At 34.8% G+C, this 20,431-nt stretch overlaps 1 protein-coding gene across 2 annotated transcripts in view; it reads left to right on the top strand.

The window, feature by feature from the left end:
• Positions 1 to 20,431, top strand: part of AASS (aminoadipate-semialdehyde synthase) — an 82,976-nt gene that overhangs the window by 59,602 nt on the left and 2,943 nt on the right. For both annotated transcript variants that reach the window (XM_074193811.1, XM_074193812.1), the window contains exons 18-22: positions 1,420 to 1,560; positions 9,754 to 9,918; positions 13,601 to 13,696; positions 17,033 to 17,148; positions 18,646 to 18,734. In XM_074193811.1, coding sequence (XP_074049912.1) covers positions 1,420 to 1,560; positions 9,754 to 9,918; positions 13,601 to 13,696; positions 17,033 to 17,148; positions 18,646 to 18,734 — 607 coding nt within the window. The remainder of the gene's footprint in view (positions 1 to 1,419; positions 1,561 to 9,753; positions 9,919 to 13,600; positions 13,697 to 17,032; positions 17,149 to 18,645; positions 18,735 to 20,431) is intronic.

A 20,431-nucleotide genomic window follows, 5' to 3' on the forward strand; every position in this document is an offset into this window, starting at 1 on the left:
TCTAATGAAACTAAACTGATACTATTCCCAGAAGAGATCTCTGGGATTTATTTCATTTAATTTTAAAATATTTAAAATGAAGCTATATGGAAATAAAAAAAGAATAAACTTGTGGCAGTGGAGTGAATGGAGAGAAGTGAATAGGATGTCTTTTTTAGGAATCAGGAGTAGAGTAGAAAGAGCACTGAATTAAGAATCATTAGATCTGGATGCTCAATCTAGTTTTTCAGATCTAGCTTTAATTGAAACTTGGTAAAATCATTCTTCAATTTTCTATATTATCCTAAATTATCTATAAAATTAGAGAAGTAGAATAGATGATCCATTTGAACAATTCTTTGCCCAACGGTCTCCAGATACAGTAGTCAGTTGATTGTTTTTAGGATACTGGAGGTGGTCTTTATGACTTCTCTTCATCTTCATTATAGGTTAACATGGTGATGGATCATTTAGATGAATTTTTGGAATCTATTGTTAGACTCTAAGGATAACTTAATGTTTATACTTCTATTAAAACAAAAAGATGAAAGGAAGTGGTACAGTAGAAAGGATGCAAGGTTTAAGACAAAGGACAAAGGCTCAACACATATGCCCTGTATTACCTTCATGTTATCTTTTCCATCTATAAAATGGGCAGATTTTTTTAAAGCCTTTTTTTTGCAAGGCAATGGGGGTTAAATGACTTGCCCAGGGTCACACAGCTAGGTAATTATTGTCTGAGTTTGGTTTTGAACTCAAGTCCTCCTGACTCCAGGGTCAGTGCTCTAATCCACTGAAACACCTAGCTGCCCTATATTAGCTTTTAAATTCCCTTTCAACTTGGAGGCTAGGATGCTAGGATGCTTTTTCTTCTAGCATTCCAAGATGACCAGATCCCAGGCAATGAGCCATTTATGGAGTATGCTCCAACAATATTTTAGGGCAATGAAATAATTCTGATAGTTGTTTACAGGGAAGTGAGCCAATGTTTGATCTACATAAGAAAAATGGATGTTGTTGAATGTGACCAGCTTCTTGGTCCGCCAAATGTCTTCTTGTTTCTTCTGGGCAAATAATAATTATATTATTTTTGGTCAGAGCTGTCAGTCAAGTATTGCGTTTAAAGATGACTAATCAGTTTTCAAGAACATGATGTGTTTGTAAAGATGCAATGCATTATAGAATTTCATAAGCTGTATTGAAAGTTCACTATGAATTTAGTTATAAAAACTTTTTTTGCTTTCATATCCAAAAATGCCTTTCTTTTTAATCCATGATAATAAGTCAAATTGAGTGTGAATTGACCTAAGATTGGTATTTTTGAATGCACAAGAAGCAACCTCAGTAGCTTCTTTCATTTTGGTACAATTGGAATTGTTTCTGCAATGAATTATTTTCCTCAACCTGCTGATAATGTGACCTTTGTAAATTCACTTACAGATTGAATCTTATGTTTCCTTTTGCGGTGGCTTGCCAGCCCCAGAGAATTCGGACAATCCTCTGAGATACAAATTCAGCTGGAGTCCAGTTGGAGTCTTAATGAACATATTACAACCTGCTAAATATCTTCTTAATGGAGAGGTGAATCAATACTGTTAAAGAGGTCAAGCAATCAATTGATTGAGTTTATTAGCTACCTGTTGACTTTCAGGTCCTCTAGCTGTTCTGTGAAAGTTTTATCATTCAGTCTATTATGACATTTTGGGAGGATCTTTAGTCATGAATATTAAGGAATATTCAAAGGATTAGTGTTGAATTTGGGAGCAACTTATGCAGATAGCAACCCCTCTCTAGCTTAGTGCCTTACATTTTGTAAATTTTCATTAAATATTTGATAGGAGTGATTGATTCTGGCATTTTGAAAATGTGGGTGAAAATTTAAGTGTCTGACAATTGGGGAATGCCTGAATAATTGGCAATTATGTCAATGCCATGAAATGTTAGAATGAACTAGAAGTTCAACATATACAAGTATTATAATTATACAAACAGACAACAGTATAGACAAACAAAGGTTGCTAGATAAACAAAGACAATGAAAGGGATCCCAGAGAAGGTGCTTAACAGATAAATTGTTAGACCTACCTATACATTGATGTCTGTCTATAATTTAATCACTTTTATGTGAAAGATTAATTGGTTTTGTTGTTGAAAAGTGTTTGCAATTAATTACTTTGGAAATTAATTACAATCTCTTGTTTTAGTTATTGTTTAAAATTATAATTACAATTAATGGAAAATTCAATGGAAAGAGCACTAATTCTGGAAATAGAAGATAGAAATCCTTCTTTCATTCCTTCCATTTATTATCTCAGTGGTTTGGGGCAAGATAAGACTATTTTCTTCATCTAGAAAATAAGGAGATTGGACTGTATAACCCACTCAGTATCCTTTTGAGCCCTCAGTTTATGGTCTTATCATGATAAAGTTGTAAAGCTCAACTTTCCAGTAGGATTTAAAATGATTAATGTCAACTTCCATCCAAGATAATGGAGAGAAGATGGGCACTGTGCTAAGGTCTTCTGGTTTCCCCTAAGAAATAATGTGAAAGAAAACTCTTAGCAGAAATTCAATAGACAAAACCCAGAAAGAGAAGGTAGGAGAAGAACATCTACCAAAAAGGTCTGTCTCTGGAGATTGTGGATGAGCCAGGACAGAGAGTAGAGAGCCAGTGGGGCAGGGTGAGAGCCTAAGATCAGTCAGAAGGCTTAGACTATGGGAACAGGGTTCCAAGGCTGTGGAGTCTTTGGCCTTGAGAGGAGAGGTCTGGGGAGGCTCAGTGGGGCTGGAGGATGAGTTCCAGTACAGAGTTGCAGAGTACAGCTGGACATCAATACACTGGGCTCAGGACCATTAATTCCATACTTTCAGTGGAGCCCTCTGCTCAGAACAAACACCATAACCCCCCCCTCCCCACACCCATACCATACCCCCAGACCCAGGCATGGGCAGCAGAGCTCCCTCAGCTGAATAGGGAAAACTAACATTCTTGCCCCAGGGCACAGCCCATATTGTTCAAGGATAATTCAGACTGTACTGCTGCCCCCTACAACCCTCCAGGACTAGGGAGAGGGCCTTAAATCAAGGCCATAGACACTCCAGAGAAAGTAACCAGCATCCCTTACTGGCCGGCCCACTTGGAGTTACTAAACCCAGTGAGCAAAGCCTCTAGGGTTTTCAAAACCTAACTTCTTTGAGCCAGGCCCTCCCTCAACACAAGAACCTAGGAAAATGAATAAAGGCCAGTGAAAAGGGGGTCCATGGACAACTACTTTGAAAGCAAAGATCATAACCCAGAGAGATCCAGAACTTTGGAGGAGAATATGAATAGGTCTCCAGTCTAGAAAGACTTCCTAGAAGAAATCAGAAAGGAATTTAAAAATCAACTGGAAAAATTAGGAAAAGAAACTCCAGAGAAAATTAACACCTTGCAAGAGAAAAATAACATCTTGCAACAAGAAAACAAATCCTTGGAAAATACAATTGGACAAATACAAAAAGAAAATAATTCTCCCAAATCCTTAGTTGGGCAAATTGAAAAAAGAAAATAATTCTCTCAAAGCTGCAATTGGAAAAAAATGGAAAAGTCCTTCAAAAATAGAATTGACCAATTGGAAAAGGAGTTTCAAACTGTAAATGAAGAAAATTATTTTCTTAAAAAAGAGAATGGAATCTGTGGAAACTAATGACTTCATGAGACAACAAGAAAGTGTTAAACAAAACCAAAAAGCTGAAAAAATAGAAGAAAATGCAAAAACACTTCATTGTCAAAACCACTGACTTTTGAGAATAAAACCAGGAGAGACAACCTAAGAATCATTGGGCTTTCTGAAAACATTGAAGAGAAAAAAAAGCCTGGAATTAATATTACAGGATTTAGTGATGGAAAACTGCCTTGATATCATGAAACCAGAAGACAAAAATAATTATTGAAAGAATACATTGGGGGTGGCTAGGTGGTGCAGAGGGCAGCTAGGTGGTGCAGGGGGTGGCTAGGTGGTGAAGTGGATAAAGCACTGGCTCTGGAGTCAGGAGTGCCTGGGTTCAGATCCGGTCTCAGACACTTGATAATTACCTAGCTATGTGGCGTTGGGCAAGTCACTTAACCCCATTTGCCTTGCAAAAACCTAAAAAAAATACATCAATCCATCTGGAAAGGAATCCTAAAATGAAAACACCAAGGAATATTGTGCCAAATTCAAGAACTATAAGATAAAAGAGAAAATCCTGCAACAGCCAGAAAGAAATAATTTAGATACCAAAGAGCCACAGTAAGGATTACATAGGACCTGGTTGCATCAGCATTAAGGGATTGAAGGGCCTGGAATTCAATATTCTGAAGAGCAAGGGAGCTTGGAATGCAGCCAAGAATCCACTATCCAGCAAAATTGAACCTTTTCTTCCAGGGGAAAAGATGTCCTTTAACAAAATAGGAGACTTTCAACTCTTCCTGATGAAAAGATGAGAGCTAAATAAAAAATTTGGACATCAAACAGGAGACTCAAGAGACACATGAAAAGGTTTAAAAAAGGGGTAAAGAAAAAAAAAACTGCTATCCAATAAGATGAAACTGGCTATATCCTAACCTGGGAGAAAAATCCTCATAACTCAATAATTGTAATTCTATTAGAGAGAATATACTTAGCCAGAAGTGATGGACACTCATGACTTATACATGACTCTGATAGAAAGATTTAAAAACAAATATCCTTAAAAATGAGTGACAGTAAAGAGATGGGAGGATGGAGAATTAATGGGGTAAATCATATTAAATAAAGAGGTACAAAGGACCTACTGCAATAGAGAGGAAGAAAGGAGGAGGTGAGAACTGTCTGAATCTTACTCCCATCTTAGTTAAGTTGAGAAACTTATCTTACCTTTTAAGTATTAAAAGAGGAAAGGGATGGGGGGAAGAAAAGAGGAATTAACAGAAGGAAAGGGGAGGGGAGGATGGATACAAGGGGGCAAACACATTGAAAATGGTGGTATTCAGAAACAAAATACAGAATATGGATAAAGTGAAAAAAGGAAAATATAAACAGAGGGAAGATAGCATGGAGGATAATAAACAGTTAGTAGTTACAACTTTGAATGTGAATGGGATGAACTCTCCCATAAAACATAAGTGTGTAGTAGACTGCATTAAAAACCAGAATCCTAAAATATGTTGCTTACAAGAAAGTCATTTGAAGCAGAGAGACACATACAGAGTAAAGGTAAAAGGTTGGCACAAATTTGCTTCAGCTGAAGTGGAAAAAAAAGCAGGGGTAGCAATCCTTATCTCAGACAAAGCAGCTGCAGAAATAGATCTAATTGAAAAAGATAAAGAATGAAACTATATCCTCGTAAAAGGTACCAAAGACAATGAACAATTTCAGTACTAAATATGTATGAACCATGTGGTACAGCAAGCAACCAGATTTTTAGAGGAGAAGCTGAATGAGTTACAGGAAGACATAGACAGCAAATCTCTACTGGTTGGAGACCTCACCCTCCCACTCTCAGATTTAGATAAATCTAATCATAAAATAAACAAGAAGGAAGTTAAGGAGGTAAATAGAATGTTAGAAAACCTATGCATGATAGACCTTTGGAAAAACCTGAATGGGGATAGAAAGGTATCCAATTATTTTTCTGAAGTACATGGTACTCACACAAAAATTGACCATATATTAGGGCATAAAAACCTAATAATCAAATGCAGAAAGGCAGAAATAGTGAATACATCCTTCTCATATCATAATTCAATAAAAATCACATATAAAAATGGGCCAGGGAAAGATAGACCTAAAACTAATTAATATTATTTAAACCTCATTTTAAAGAATGAGTGGATTAAACAAATTATAGAAAGAATTAATGATTTCACCCTAAATAATGACCATAAAGACACAATATACCAAAACTTATGGGATACAGCCAAGATAAGTTGTCAGGGGATATAGTATATCTTTAGATTCTTTCATGAATAAATTGGAGAAAGAGGAAATCAATGAACTAAACATGCAACTAAAAAAATTAGAGAAAGAACAAATTAAAATCCCCCAATTAAATACAAAATTAGAAATTCTAAAAATTAAAGGAGAAAATAATAAAATCAAAAGCAAGAAAACAATTGAATTAATAAAACCAAGAATTGCTTTTATGAAAAAACCCAATAAAATTGATAAACTCTGGTTAATTTGGTTAAAAGAAATAGAAAATCAAATTACCAGTATCATAAATGAAAAAGGTGAACTCACCACCAATGAGGAGCAAATTAAAGTACCAATGCAGAATTATTTTGCCCAACTATATGCTAATAAATTTGATAATCTAAGTGAAATGGATGGAATTTTTACAAAAATATAAGTTCCTGAGGTTAAATGAAGAGGAAATTAAATCACTAAATATCCCTGTCTCAGAAAAAGAAATTCAACAAGCCATTATTGATCTCCCTAATAAAAAAATCTCCATGGCTAGACAGATTCACAAGTGAATTCTATCAAACATTTAATGAACAATTGGTTACAATTCTATATAAACTCTTTGGCAAAATAGGTGAGAATGGAACTGTGCCTAACTCTTTCTATGACACCAACATGGTACTGATACCTAAACCAGGAAGAATCAAAACAGAAAGAAAATTTTAGACCTATCTCCCTAATGAATGTAGATGCAAAAATCTTGAAAAAAATCTTAGCAAAGTGATTACAGCAAGTTATCACTAGCGTAATACACTATGACCAAGCAGGATTTATTCCAGGAATGTAGGGTTGGTTCAATATTAGGAAAACTGTTAGTTTAATGAACTACATCAATAACAAACCTATCAGAAATCATGATTATATCAATAGATGCTGAAAAAGCCTTTGACAAAATACAACACCCATTCCTACTAAAAACACCAGAAAGCTAGGAATAAATGGGTTGTTCCTTAGAATGATAAACAGTATCTATCTGAAACCATCAACAAGCATTGTATGCAATGGGGATAACCTAGAGGCATTCCCAGTAAGATCAGGGGTGAAACCACTACTATTCAATATTGTGTTAGAAATGTTAGCTTCAGCAATAAGAGAAGAAAAAGAAGTTGAAGGAATTAGAATTGGGAAGAAAGAAACAAAATTCTCACTCTTTACAGATGATCTGATGGTATACCTAGAGAATCCTAAATATTATCTAAAAAAACTACTAGAAACAATTAGCAACTTTAGCAAAGTTGCAGGATATAAGATAAACCCTCATAAATCCTCAGCATTTCTCTATATATGACCAATAAGATATAGCAGCAAGAGCTAGAAAGAGAAATCTCATTCAAATTAACTTCAGATAATATAAAATTCTTGGGAGTCTATCTGCCAAAACAGACTCAGAAACTCTTTGAAAACAACTACAAAACACTTATCTAACAAATAAAATCAGATTTAAAAAATTGGGCAAGTATCAACTGCTTTTGGATAGACTGAGCCAATATAAAAATGACAATTCTACCTAAATTAAACTACTTATTTAGTGTCCTATTAATCAAAATTCCAAAAACCTTTAATGAGTTAGAAAAAATTATAAGTAAATTCATATAGAGAAATGAAATGTCAAGAATTATCAGGAATTTAATATAAAAAATGCAGAAGAAGGTAGCTTAGCCCTACCAGATCTAAAATTATATTATAAAGCATCAGTCATCAAAAATGTCTCATATTGGCTAAGAAATAGAGTGATAGATCAGTGGAATAGACTAGGTGCCATAGCAGGAAATGATTATAGTAATCTGCTTTTTTGATAAACCCAAAGAGTTCAGCTCTTGGGATAAAAAACTCTCATTTCAATAAAAACTGTTGGGAAAATTGGCAGTTAGAATGACAGAAACTTGGATTAGACCAACATCTCACAAATCTCCATCAAAATGGATACAGGATTTAGATATAAAAAACAATATTATAACCAAGCTAGTAAATCAAGGAATAGTTTACCTGTCAGATCTATGGAAAGGGAAGCAGTTTATGACCAATAAAGAGATGGAGAACATCATTAAAAACAAACTAGACAATTTTGATTACATTAAATTAAAAGGTTTTTGCACAGACAAAGCCACTGTAAACAAGATAAAAAATGTAGTAAATTGGGAAATAATTTTTGCAACTAGTATTTCTGACATAGGACTCATTTCTAAAAATATATATAGGGAACTGAGTCAAATTTATAAAAACGTCATTCCCCAATTGGCAAATTGTCAAAGGATATGAGGAGGCAAATTACAGATGAGGAAATCAAAATGATCCATAGGCATATGAAAAATTGCTCTAAATCACTACTTATTAGAGAAATGCAAATTAAAGCATCTCTGAGATACCACCCCACACCTCTCAGACTGGCCAATATGACCAGAAAGGACAATGATCAATGTTGGAAGGGTTGTGGGAAATCTGGGACACTAATACATTGTTGGTGGAGCTGTGAACTCATCCAACCTTTCTGGAGAGCAATTTGAAATTATGCCCAAAGGGCAACAAATATGTGCATACCCTTTGATCCAGCAATAACACTACTAGGTCTATACCCTGAAGAGATCATGAAAAAGGGTGAAAACACCACTTTCAAAATATTCAAAGCAGCTCTGTTTGTGTTGGCAAAAAAATTGGAAATTGAGTGAATGTCCATCAGTTGGGGAATGGCTGAAGAAATTGTGGTATATATGTGTTATGGAATACTATTGTTCTATTAGAAATCAAGAGGGATGAGAATTCAAAGAAGCCTGGAAGGATTTGCATGAACTGATGCTGAGTGAGATGAGCAGAACCAGAACATTGTACACCCCAACTGCAACATGGGGTTGATGATCAATCTTAATGGACTTGCTCATTACATCAGTGCAACAATTAGGAACAATTTTGCAGTATCTGTGATGGAGAATACTATTTGTATCCAGAGAAAGAATTGTGAAGTTTGAACATTTTCTCAAAGACTAGTTACCAAAAGACTATTTGACCAAAGACTATTACCTTTAACTTAAAAAAAAACCCATTATCTTATTATGTAGTTTTCCTATCCATTATATTTTATTTTTTTCCCTTAAGGAAATGATTTCTCTCTCAACACATTCAATTCAGATTAATGTATAGCATGGGAACAATGTAAAGACTAACAGATTGCCTTCTGTGTGGGGGTGGGGGGAGGGAAGAGAGATTAGGGGAAAAATTATAAAATTCAAAAATAAATAAATTTAAAAATACAAAATACAATTAAAATGATTAATGTCTATGTATCTGGTAAAAGTAAGAAGTGATGACAGAAGCCTGGTAAGAGAAGGAGTATATCACAATGGTTTAAACCCACAATTAGAGACAGGGGAATCTTGAGTTTGAATTCTATTTCAGTTACTTTGAAGTTATATGATCTTGGCAAATTTTTAACATCTCTAAGACTTTTTATTTTAAAATGGATACTATTATTCGGTTATCTAGAACTCAGTATTGTTGTGAAGAACATAATTTGTAAAACTTAAAAACTGTTACAAATAATGTGTTTTGGGGTGGTTAAGTTGCACAGTGGATAGAGCACCAGCCCTGGAGTCAGGAGTACCTGAGTTCAAATCCGGCCTCAGACATTTAATAATTACCTAGCTATGTGGCCTCAGGCAAGCCACTTAACCCCATTGCCTTGCAAAAAACCCCCATAAAAACCCAAATAATTTTTTTTTATTAATAAAGAATGTGACTTTACTGTAGCTTGGGAAATTTAATGAAATTTTGGGTTTTTAATACTGATTATTATCATTTTTTCAATTTTCATTAGGTGATTGAAACTGGTGGGGTATCTTTTCTTGATTATGTTACCTCCATGGATTATTTCCCAGGATTAAATTTGGAAGGCTACCCCAATAGAGATAGTATCAAGTATGCTGATATATATGACATTCCATCTGCTCATACTTTGTTACGAGGGACTCTGAGATACAAGGTAAGCATGATGTTTTAGTTGTCAAAAATCTCTACCTGTGGCAAACTTTATACATTTTGCTGTGGGTGATACATTCATATATTTTACCTACACATGATTTAGGGATTTGAAAATGAGCCAGAAAAAGGCCTGGGTTCAAGTCTTGCCTAAGGCACATATTGTTTATGACTTGTTTAACTTCTTAGTTCTCTAAGTCACTCTAAGAAAATAAGTCATAGGGAAGGTGCTAATAAACTTTGGTAGAAGTAGTTTCCTTATGTAGCAGTTCCTTAAGATAAGTTTTCCTGACTCCAGGCCCAGCATTCTATCTACTGTACCAACTGATTACTGCTCTTTACCAAAAGAATTCTAAAGTTGATTGAAATAGTCCTTTTAAAAGTGCAATGAATAGGGCACTGGGCTGAAGTCAAGAAAACTTGTAAATTCAAATCTGGTCTCAGACACTAGCTGTGTGACCTTGGACAAGTCACTTAACCCTGTTTGCCTCAGTTTTCTCACTTGTAAAATGAATTGGAGAAGGAAATGGCAAACCATTCCTGTATCTTTGCTACAAAAACTCAAATAGAGTCAACAAAGATTAATACATAACAGAACAAAAAGAAACCCTTTTAAGGGATATTTAAAAAAATAAACATTTTAAGTTGGGGAAAAATGGACATTTATAAGTAGTAAAGAAACTATCAGTCAGCATTTTTAGCATTGTATGATGATGGTGCTTGTTCTTTTGAAGGACATGATTGAAAAGAACCATTACATCAGAGAGGTGATGCCATGACATGCATGTGAATTGGATTTGAGTGAGGGGGTGCTGCTTAGTCATTAGCCTTACTTTATTCTCCAGATCCATCTGAGTCCAGTGGCCAGATATGGATCAGGAGGACTGGAGATGGCTCTGGGTGAGAGGTAATCAGGTGACTTCCCCAAAGTCACACTGCTTGTAAGTTCCAAGGATCTGAATGTTGAATATCTCTTAACAAGCTGTGTAGATTATTCAATAATTTGAAGGTTTTGACTGATGTTTCTATTTGTTGATGAAACAAGGTTGACTGTACCTTTGAACAATATTCTTCTGAGGCATAGCATGCAACTTGTCCCTTATTATATCCTGAATCTCTGATCTTTTTGCCATGAGTAAACAAATTATAGGTATAGGCTGTGTGTCTGACATTTTTCCTCATCCCTTTTGTAGTTCCTTTCCATTTCTTTCTACTAATCCTCTATGAAATATTTAGATTATGCTAGAGGCTTTTCTTTGGTTCTAGTAGAAATGTAAATTTCTTGAAGGCAGAATATGCTTAGTTTTTAACTCTGTATTCCCAACAGTGAGCATAGTGGTAAAAATTTAATAAATGTTTTTGAATTTCAGTGCATTGCATTTTAATATTTAATGAATAAGAGTTGGGTTATCCATTTGCTGTCTCTATGCTCATTTTCTGACTGACCCACCTCCTTTTCCAGATATAATTTCCTTGATAATGTCTTTTATGTTATTTTCCTAATTTTTTCAGTTAACAAGTATTTATTTTCTTTCTCCATTAAAAAAAGAAGAAAAAACCTTGTAAAATATTAATAGCCCAACAAAATACATTTCTATGGTAGTCATCTCCAAAATGCATGTCTCCTTATTTAATTTGTGTACATTACTTTCCTATCAGGAGGTGGGTTATATCCTTCACATTCTATCTTTTGTCCCATTCATGTCTTTTATTTCATTTCTCAGACAAATTAATACTATACTGCAGGTTTCTGATCCATCTTTCAGCATGTTAGCACAGACTGAATAATTTCATTTCTTTGCAAATAGTCAATCCCTACTCCCCTGACCCCCCCAATCCCTGGATGCTCAGAGACAAAACACAAGGACAACCTCCTTGAAGCCTCTTACATGAATCATCATTTTCTCTGTAATATAAGACCATGTTTTTTCCTTTTTGTGCTGCTGGATTGGGATCTGGCTTCATAAATAACATCTAGGAAAAACAAAAGTGACTATTTTCAAATCAATTCAATTTGGCAGAAATTCTGTTAAGCACCTACTATGAATAAACAGTATGAGAAACAGTGCTTACAAAGATAAAAATTAAAAAGTCATGATCTCAAAATTGTCAAAGGGGAGATGCAACCCTTTTTTTCTTTCATGGTCCTTTGGTTATGAACCCTTACAGACCTTTTCTAAAATTATGGTTTTAAATGCATAAAATAAAATACATTGAATTACAAAGGAAATGAAATTATATTGACATAGTTACAAAATATTTTTAAAAGTTCACAGACACTCAGATAAGAACTTCTAATGAACATAAATACAAGATAATTTCAGAAAGGAAAAAATATACATTGAAAAGTAATCAGAGAAGACTTCCCAGAGGAGGTGACAGATATGAATAGAACACTTTGCAAATTTGCTCTTCTGCATTCCAGATTTATTTTAAGGGAAGAAAGGAATGGAACAAACATTAGACAATGCTTGTTATATTCTAGACACTGTGAAAGCACTTTTACAAATACTATCTCATTTGTTTGAGAAAGAAATTTTATAGTTGAGGAAACTGAAGCAAATAGAAGTTAAAGGACTTGTCCAGAGTCATACAGCTAGCTAGTGTCTGAGGCAGTATTTGAACTCAAGTATTTGTGACTCTAAGTCCAGTGCTCTATCCAAGGTATCCTTTCATTCATTTCATATACTTACCAAATTGCTGGCTGTTTTTTAAACTTATTAATTCATTAATTCATTATTAATTCATTTCTTTTCTCTACATAATCTGTTCTACTTCTTCCTTATTTCCACCAACCCCATGGAGACTAATAAACTGTCCTCACCCTCCAAAAATATTCTAGCTTTCTGAGCTTCAGCTTAGGTACCCTAACCAATGAATAAATGGAAAATTGAAACGATCCCTGCTCTCAAGGAGCCTACATTCTAATTGGTAGAGACAACACAGAAAAAAAGTTCAGTTGCAGAAAAGATGGCTAATTCTGAATGTCCTAAGTTTGCACCTGTTAGTGAATGGTGAGGCTCAGATTGGGTCCTTATTTAGTTAATATGACAATTCATGGGGACAGCAGGACAGAGAGGCAGGGCAGATACCAAGACCTGGTGGTCCTTCATTTCATCAGAAGGAATGGAGTTATTGAATATCATTTCAAAGCTTCTGAGGGAAAAGGAGAAAGCAAGACGAGAAGGGCACTGTCAGTGGTGCCCACTTTCTACCCCAAGATCATTGGATGGACCAAAGGAGCATTCAAAGGAATAGGGTCCCCAGGTGTGGTGGTTCTTTCCACTAATCAGCTATCCTGTATAGGCAGCCTTTCCTAGCTTTTTCTATCGTGATTCTCTCTCTCTTCTAATTTTGTTGAACTTACCTGTATAAATGTTGTATATCTGCCCTACCCCCAACTCCCGCCCCAAGTAGAAAATTAGCTTAGAAGATGCTTGTTCTTAATAAGTTAAAAATAAAGATTTTGAGGGACTAAGATTAGAAAAGATATATTCTTGAAACAAGAGACTTTTGTACATGCAAAGAGATTGGAGAATGGACATGGAGATTCATTCAGAAGATGGAGTGTTGAATTTTTTATTTGCCAAATTTAGTGGGAATGATGGCAATCTCCTCAAATAATGCTTTCTTTTTTCTTTGAAAGGAGAAACATATCATACATTATTCACTTTCTTTTGTTTCAGGGATATGCCAAAGCTTTGAATGGATTTGTAAAACTAGGACTAATAAATAGAGATGTATACCCTGCCCTTAGTCCTGAGGCCTCACCTATCACCTGGGTAAGTGTCCAACAAATTGTATGTGTCCTTGAACTAAAAAGTCTCATTTTTTATGTTCAATAAATTTTTGTCTTTCCTTTTTGTTGACAGTGAAATCAGAACTGAAGTCAAACTAGGGTTCAGGGGAACACAGTATTTCCAAAAATATTTGGGAAAATTACAAAACTTGCTTTGAATAATTGGTGCAGAAATCAAACTTTATACTCCTTTGAGATTATAGGATGATGATTGTTTGTTTTAATTTGTAAAATTCTAATGTGTCACATTGCTTCTAACATGGTTCCTATGGTAACCACCCTTAGTTCTTACATCTTTCTGGAGGAGGTATATGGAACCTCCTATAGCTGGAAGTGAATGTTTTTTCCAGATGTTTCAGTGATATACTGGCAGAATTAAACACTTTACACAATTATTGGTTGATCATGCAGCCAAAGACATTGTATTTCAGTTTCATGATATTGGTCTAAAGAAAATGATGCATATTATTAGGATTAAAGTGAGTCCAAGGGTTTCGGCATTATTCCTTCTCCTTCCATTTCCCATTTTCCCATCAAATTGGTAGTTCATGGATATAGCATAAATGATGATATTTGTCCTTCATTTTTGAAGAAGACTATGACATTAGGGAGGTGATGCCATGACAAGAACATGAATTTGATTTGGGTGAGGGAATGCTATGCTAAGTCACCAGTCTTTCTTTCTCCTCTGGAGCCATCTATCCAGTGGTCAGATATGAACCAGGATGATTGGGGATGGCCCTGGATGTGAGATAATCAGGGTTAAGTGACTTGACCGAGGTTACACGGCTAGTAAAAGTCCTGTGTTGGAGGTCATCCCCCTGACTCCCAAGGCGAGTGCTCTATCCACTGTGCCACATGTTGTTGAAACACACATCCTGAAAAAACAGACAGTAGTATATCCCAAGGTCACCAGTTCTCTTATTGTGATCTATTAAATTCCCAAAGTGAAACTTTTATAACCTCATCTGACCTTAATCCCAAGTAACATAGCTAATTCCCTGAGATTTAGTTTTTGTTATATTTGTAATCCTTTCCTTTCAAAAAATAAATGCCTTTGATTTTGACTACATTTATTTTTAAAAAAATATCTCTCTACTCATTGGATTTTATTCTTTAAAATTTAAACATCAGTCAGGAGAATTTTATAGTTTTGTTATTTGTTAGAATATAATTGCAGAATATGAGAATTGGAAAAATGTTAAGCTATCTAGCACATCATTTTCTAGGTAAGGAAATGTAATCTTAGAAAAGGCAGCCAGTTTACTGATTGCCAAAAAGTTGATTAATTTTGAAACAAGCCCTTGACTTCTGATGTCTTTTCACTAAGCTCTTTTCATCACTTTTACATAACTGTCTTCTTTTGTTGTTGCTGTGGTTGTATAAATATGCAACTTTCACTTCAGATGCAGCTGCATCCTAAAAGATTATTTTTTCCCTGGTTGGGGGCACAGGGGAGGGGAGCTGTTTAGCTTGGTAAATGGTTGAAGAGCTAAGAACATTACTTGTTCTTTCTAATTTCTTACAATTTTTAGTGATATGACCTTTATTTCCAAATATCTATCTACTGACCAAGTTAGCTAAACCATCCCTTGTAAGAAAGATTTTAAAAGAAGGGAAAATGTATTTAATCAAAATGTACCAATACATTGTTTGTATCTGAAACCATATGCAGGGTATGAAAATGCCTTTACTTTCCTACCTCTGCAGAGAGGGAAGAAACATGCATTTTTTTACAGCTGGATCAGCCTTGGTCATTACATTGAACATTCACTTTTGCTTTTTTATTTTTAATAAGTGCATTATTGTAGTCATTGTGTTTATTGTTTTCTTGGTTTTGCTTACCATGAACATTATTTTATTACCTTTATTCTAAATTTAATCAACTGGTTTATTCCTACTTTTTTTTTTGCAAGGCAAATGGTATTAAGTGTCTTGCCCAAGGCCACACCACTAGGTAATTATTAAGTGTCTGAAGCCGGATTTGAACTCAGGTACTCCTGACTCCAGGGCCGGTGCTTTATCCACTGTGCCATCTAGCTGCCACCTAGCCGCCCCCTCATACTGCTAGATTTTTAAAAAGAGCATAAGTTCTACTTGTTTCCAAAACTCCTTGCTTTTCTGTGACTTCCTTTCTTTTCTGTTCTGAGTATTAAAAAGAAAAAAAGAATTACTGTATTTCCCCTCTTTTTGGTCATGATTATTGCTAGCCTTCCCCTCCCAAATCCTTCTTCACTCATCTAAAAACCAAGATAAGGGGCAAGCTAGGTGGCACCATGGATAGAGCAATGGCCTTGGAGTCAAGAGGACCTGAATTCAAATTTGGCCTCAGACACTTAATAATTACCTATCTGTGTGACCTTGGGCAAGTTACTTAACTCAATTGCTTTTCAAAAGCAAAAATGAAAACCAAAAACAATAAAATCCAAAAGAAAAGAAAGTCAGAAACAAAGACAAAATATTGTAACAAATATGAATTCACAAGTAAAATAAAGTCACACAGTGGCCATTGTCCAAAAATATCTCTCTTTCTGCAACTTGAGCTCATCACCGAGAGAGAGAGAGAGAGAGAGAGAGAGAGAGAGAGAGAGAGAGAGAGAGAGAGGTAACAAAAAATTTTAAAAAATTTCAATTTCAAATTTTTTCCCTCCCTAAAGTCCCTCCACTATTCATTGAGAAGCAATACATGTAAAGCCATGCAAAATATATGTCCATGCTAACCATGGAGTTCTTTAAGGTTATTCTTATATTACTTATTCTTATATTATTCTTATATTAGTTGTTTTCCTTTGATAAATTTTGGCTTTGGAGCCAGAAGAGCTAGGTTCTAGTTCTGACTGTCACTTTTTAGTTGTGTGAAAAATCACTTAAATTTTCTAGACCTCTGTTTCATCATCTGTTAACAAAAGATAATGACAACTACCCTGCCTACTTCAGAAGAATACTTTGACTAATAAGTAAGAAATTATATCTAGCCTGTTTTATTAATAGTAAAGTGCTATATAAATATATATTATTTAGTAATATAATAATTAAATTCTTCTATAATGTATGTTTATTGTTACAGTTCATTATTTTGTTGATGAAATATATCTTAATGTTAAAATTCATGATGTTTTCCCTTCATAAATTACTTTTTTAAAAATAGAAGAAATACTAATCATTTTATACTTTATAAAGATTTCAAGAATTTTATGTTTTTCACATATAAATATTAAAATTTTTTAACTGTGACTGACAGGAAGCGCTTGGAATAAACAGTCATTTGCATGTTTCTAAACTTAAACATTAATTTGGATTTTATATGCTTTTTTCCCAGAAAGAACTGCTCTGTGAATTGGTTGGAATTTCACCTTCCTCCACTCTGGATGTACTGAAGGAAGCCATCTATAAAAAACTGGATGGGGATGACATGCAGATGCAGGCAGTAGAATGGTAGGCAACTTTTTGAGCTCTTTCTTGATGCTATAATTCTTTAACATGTCTCATTTAAAAAGATAGAATAGAATTTGAGACATTTATTTTTCTCTTTAGATTTGCTGTTCCAATGTGTTTTCCTTGGTCCACCATGTTTCATCTCATGATAAATTTGGAATGGAAAGCAAATGAGGAGAAATTCATCTGTTATGATGCCATTTGGTTTTATCAGAATCCCTTTCCTATTTAGTCCCTGAAAAATGCCATTTGAACTCATTTTTCACTTTGCTTTATTTCCTAAATATTTTTTATGGCAAATTATGTGCAAGACCCTATGCCAACCTCTTCCTATTTACTCTCTTCAGTGCTTATTGGCATATATCCTAGTTAAAATCTGGGACAGCACAACTTCGTAGCTACGTTTAACACAGGTCAACTCAATTCTAAAGATGTCCTTATGTGGATATAGGATTCACTTATGTACAAGTTAACTTCCAACCCTAAATCCTGTGATTCCACAAATCCCCAAACAAAATACAGTTAATATTCCTTACTCATATCCAGGGAAGGTATTGAATGGGCAAATTCTATTCTGAAGAAACTGATTTCTCCATTTTGGTAAAGAGTATTTTAAATCTCTCATCTTGTGACTTTTTGCCTGTTAACAAAAAAACCCCCCAACTAATCCAGTCCTATGTTCTATAATTCAAGTGGAATTGAGAAGTAGTATGACATTGTAGATAGAGCATTACAGCATCCTGTTTGTGAAATTTATGAGCTTGTGACCCTTAGCAAATTATTTCACTTGACTATTTTAGTTCAGTGTCCTCCTTGGTAAAATGATGTAATAACATCTCATTGTGAGGATCAAAGGAAATAATTTATGTACATCACTTTGTAAGCCTTAAAGCATTCTATTTCTTCAATCCAAATCTATGATTTCATTAGTGGTGGAAATTCCTTCTAACCAAATGAAGATTGGCAACCATACTAAAAGTTGTGGTCTTAGAGTTCCCTGGAACACTTAGAGGTTAAGTGACTTGCCCAGGGTCACACAGTCACTATGTGTCATTTGTTTTTTAGTCATTTTTTTAGTCACATCTGATTTTTCACAACCCCATTTGGAGTTTTGTTGGCAAAGCTATTGAAGTGGTTTGCCATTTCCTTCTCCGGCTCATTTTATAGATGAAGAAACTAAAACAAAAAGGGTTAAGTGACTTGCTCAGAATCACACAACAGTAAGTATTTAAAATAGTAAATTTTGAGCTCAGGTTTTCCTCATTCTGTGATGGGTGTCATCTAGCATCCCTCTATATGTCATAGGAGAAATTTAAACCTGGTTAAGACTCCAAGATTGGTTCTATTCCTTAAATTATGCTGTGTCTCAAAGAACTATTTCAGTATTTTTTGCTGCTGCTGCTGCTGTTGTTGCTATTACTCTTGTTATTAGAGGAATCTTAATGGTAGGTCTGATATAGGAAATGAACTAAGATAGATTTCTTTCTTTTCATACAGGTTTGATTTACTTGGAGATGAACAAGTCCCTAGAGCAGGGACTCTTGTGGATGCATTCTCTAAACATTTAGTGATGAAACTTTCCTATGGTATGCAATATTATGTTTCCTAAATATTTGTAAAAGTTGGACCGGTTAGTCAAAAATATTTACTACACATCTGCAATCTTCCAGGCTCTGTGATAAGCACCAGGTATACAGAAAGGAGCAAAAGGCAGTTCCTTACCCTCAGGGAGCTTACAATCTGATGAAGACAAGAAAATGAATATTCCAAAGAAACTATTTAAAGACTACATAGGAAATGATTAAATTGGGAAAGACCCTAGAATTGAAAGGGATTGGGAAAGATGGGATTTTAGTTGGGACCTGAAGGAAGTCAAGGGAGTCAGGAAGCAGAGATGAGGAAGGAGAGCATCTCAAGCATAGGGACAGCTAGAGAAAATGACCAGAGATGGAGTGTATTGTTTGTGGCACAGCCAGGAGACCAGTGTTTCTGTATTGAAGTGTACTGGTGAGGAGAAAAGTATAAGAAGTCTAGAATGTGGAGGTGGCACAGCAAGGTGAAGAAAGTCTTTCAATGGCAAATATAGGGTTTTGAATTTTATCCTAGAAACAATAGGAAGCCACTAAAAATTATGAAGTAGGGGAATGATATGATTGGATCAGAGCTTTAGGAAATAACTTTAGTAGGTAAATGGTGGATGAATTGGAGTTGGGAACATTTGAGGAAGGCAGATCCATTAGCAAACAGGCTATATAATGATGATGATGATTATGATGATGATGATAAATAATAATAATAATAATAATATAACAATCCAAGCATAAGTGATGAGTGTCTGCACCAGGGTAGTGGTGATCAGAAGATAGAAGGAATTGTATTCAAGAGATGTTGCAAAGGTGAAATTAAGAGGTATTGGTAACAGATTAGATGGGGGGGTGGGATAAGAAAGAGTGAGGAGTTGAGGATGCATCTAGGAATGGAGCTTGAGACTGGGAGGATGGTTTTGCCTTTATAGGGAAGTTAGGAGGAGGGTTTAGGGGATAAAGAGAATGTGTTCAGTTTTGGACATGTGGAGTTTATGATATCCATTAGACATTCAGTTCAAGATGTTTGAAAAAATAGATGAAGGTGAGACTGGAGGTCAGCAGAGAGATTAGGGCAGAATAATTAGATTTATGAATCATCAGTATAGAGACAGTAAATAAATTAGTGGGAGCTGATGAGAATACCAAGTGAAGAAGTTTAGTGGAAAAAGAGAAGAAGGTCCAGGACAGAACTCTGTGGGACACTTATGTAGACCCAGCAAAAGAGACTGAGAACGAATAATCTGGACAGAGTACTGTTCTTAAAAACCAATAAAGAAGAAACTTTCAAGAAAGGATGGCTGCAGTGTCAAAGGCTGCAAAAAGAGATCAAGTAGACTGAAAATTGAGAAATGGACATGGGATTTGGCAATTAAGAGATCATTGATAATTTTAGAGAAAGCAGTTTCAGTAGAATGATGAGATTGGATTAAGGAGTTAAGATGTATGTAAGAGGAGAGAAAGTAGCAATACAGTGATGTCTCTAAAAAATGAAAAATCCATGTAAAATTTTTTGGCTCTCCTTTTGTACCAGAGAAGAAATCTGATTTATTTCGTTTTTCTTTTATGAGGTGTGTATAGTATTTATTATAAAATTTGGGTTAAGTATTTGGTTATATGTTCTATGTTGTCTGTTGGTCTTTGCATGTTGTTTTCAGCTTCAACAACATGCAAAGACCAACATTGCATTGTGATAAAAA

Source organism: Macrotis lagotis, chromosome 7, assembly GCF_037893015.1.
Source record: "Macrotis lagotis isolate mMagLag1 chromosome 7, bilby.v1.9.chrom.fasta, whole genome shotgun sequence".
NCBI classification, from domain to species: Eukaryota; Metazoa; Chordata; class Mammalia; order Peramelemorphia; family Peramelidae; genus Macrotis; species Macrotis lagotis.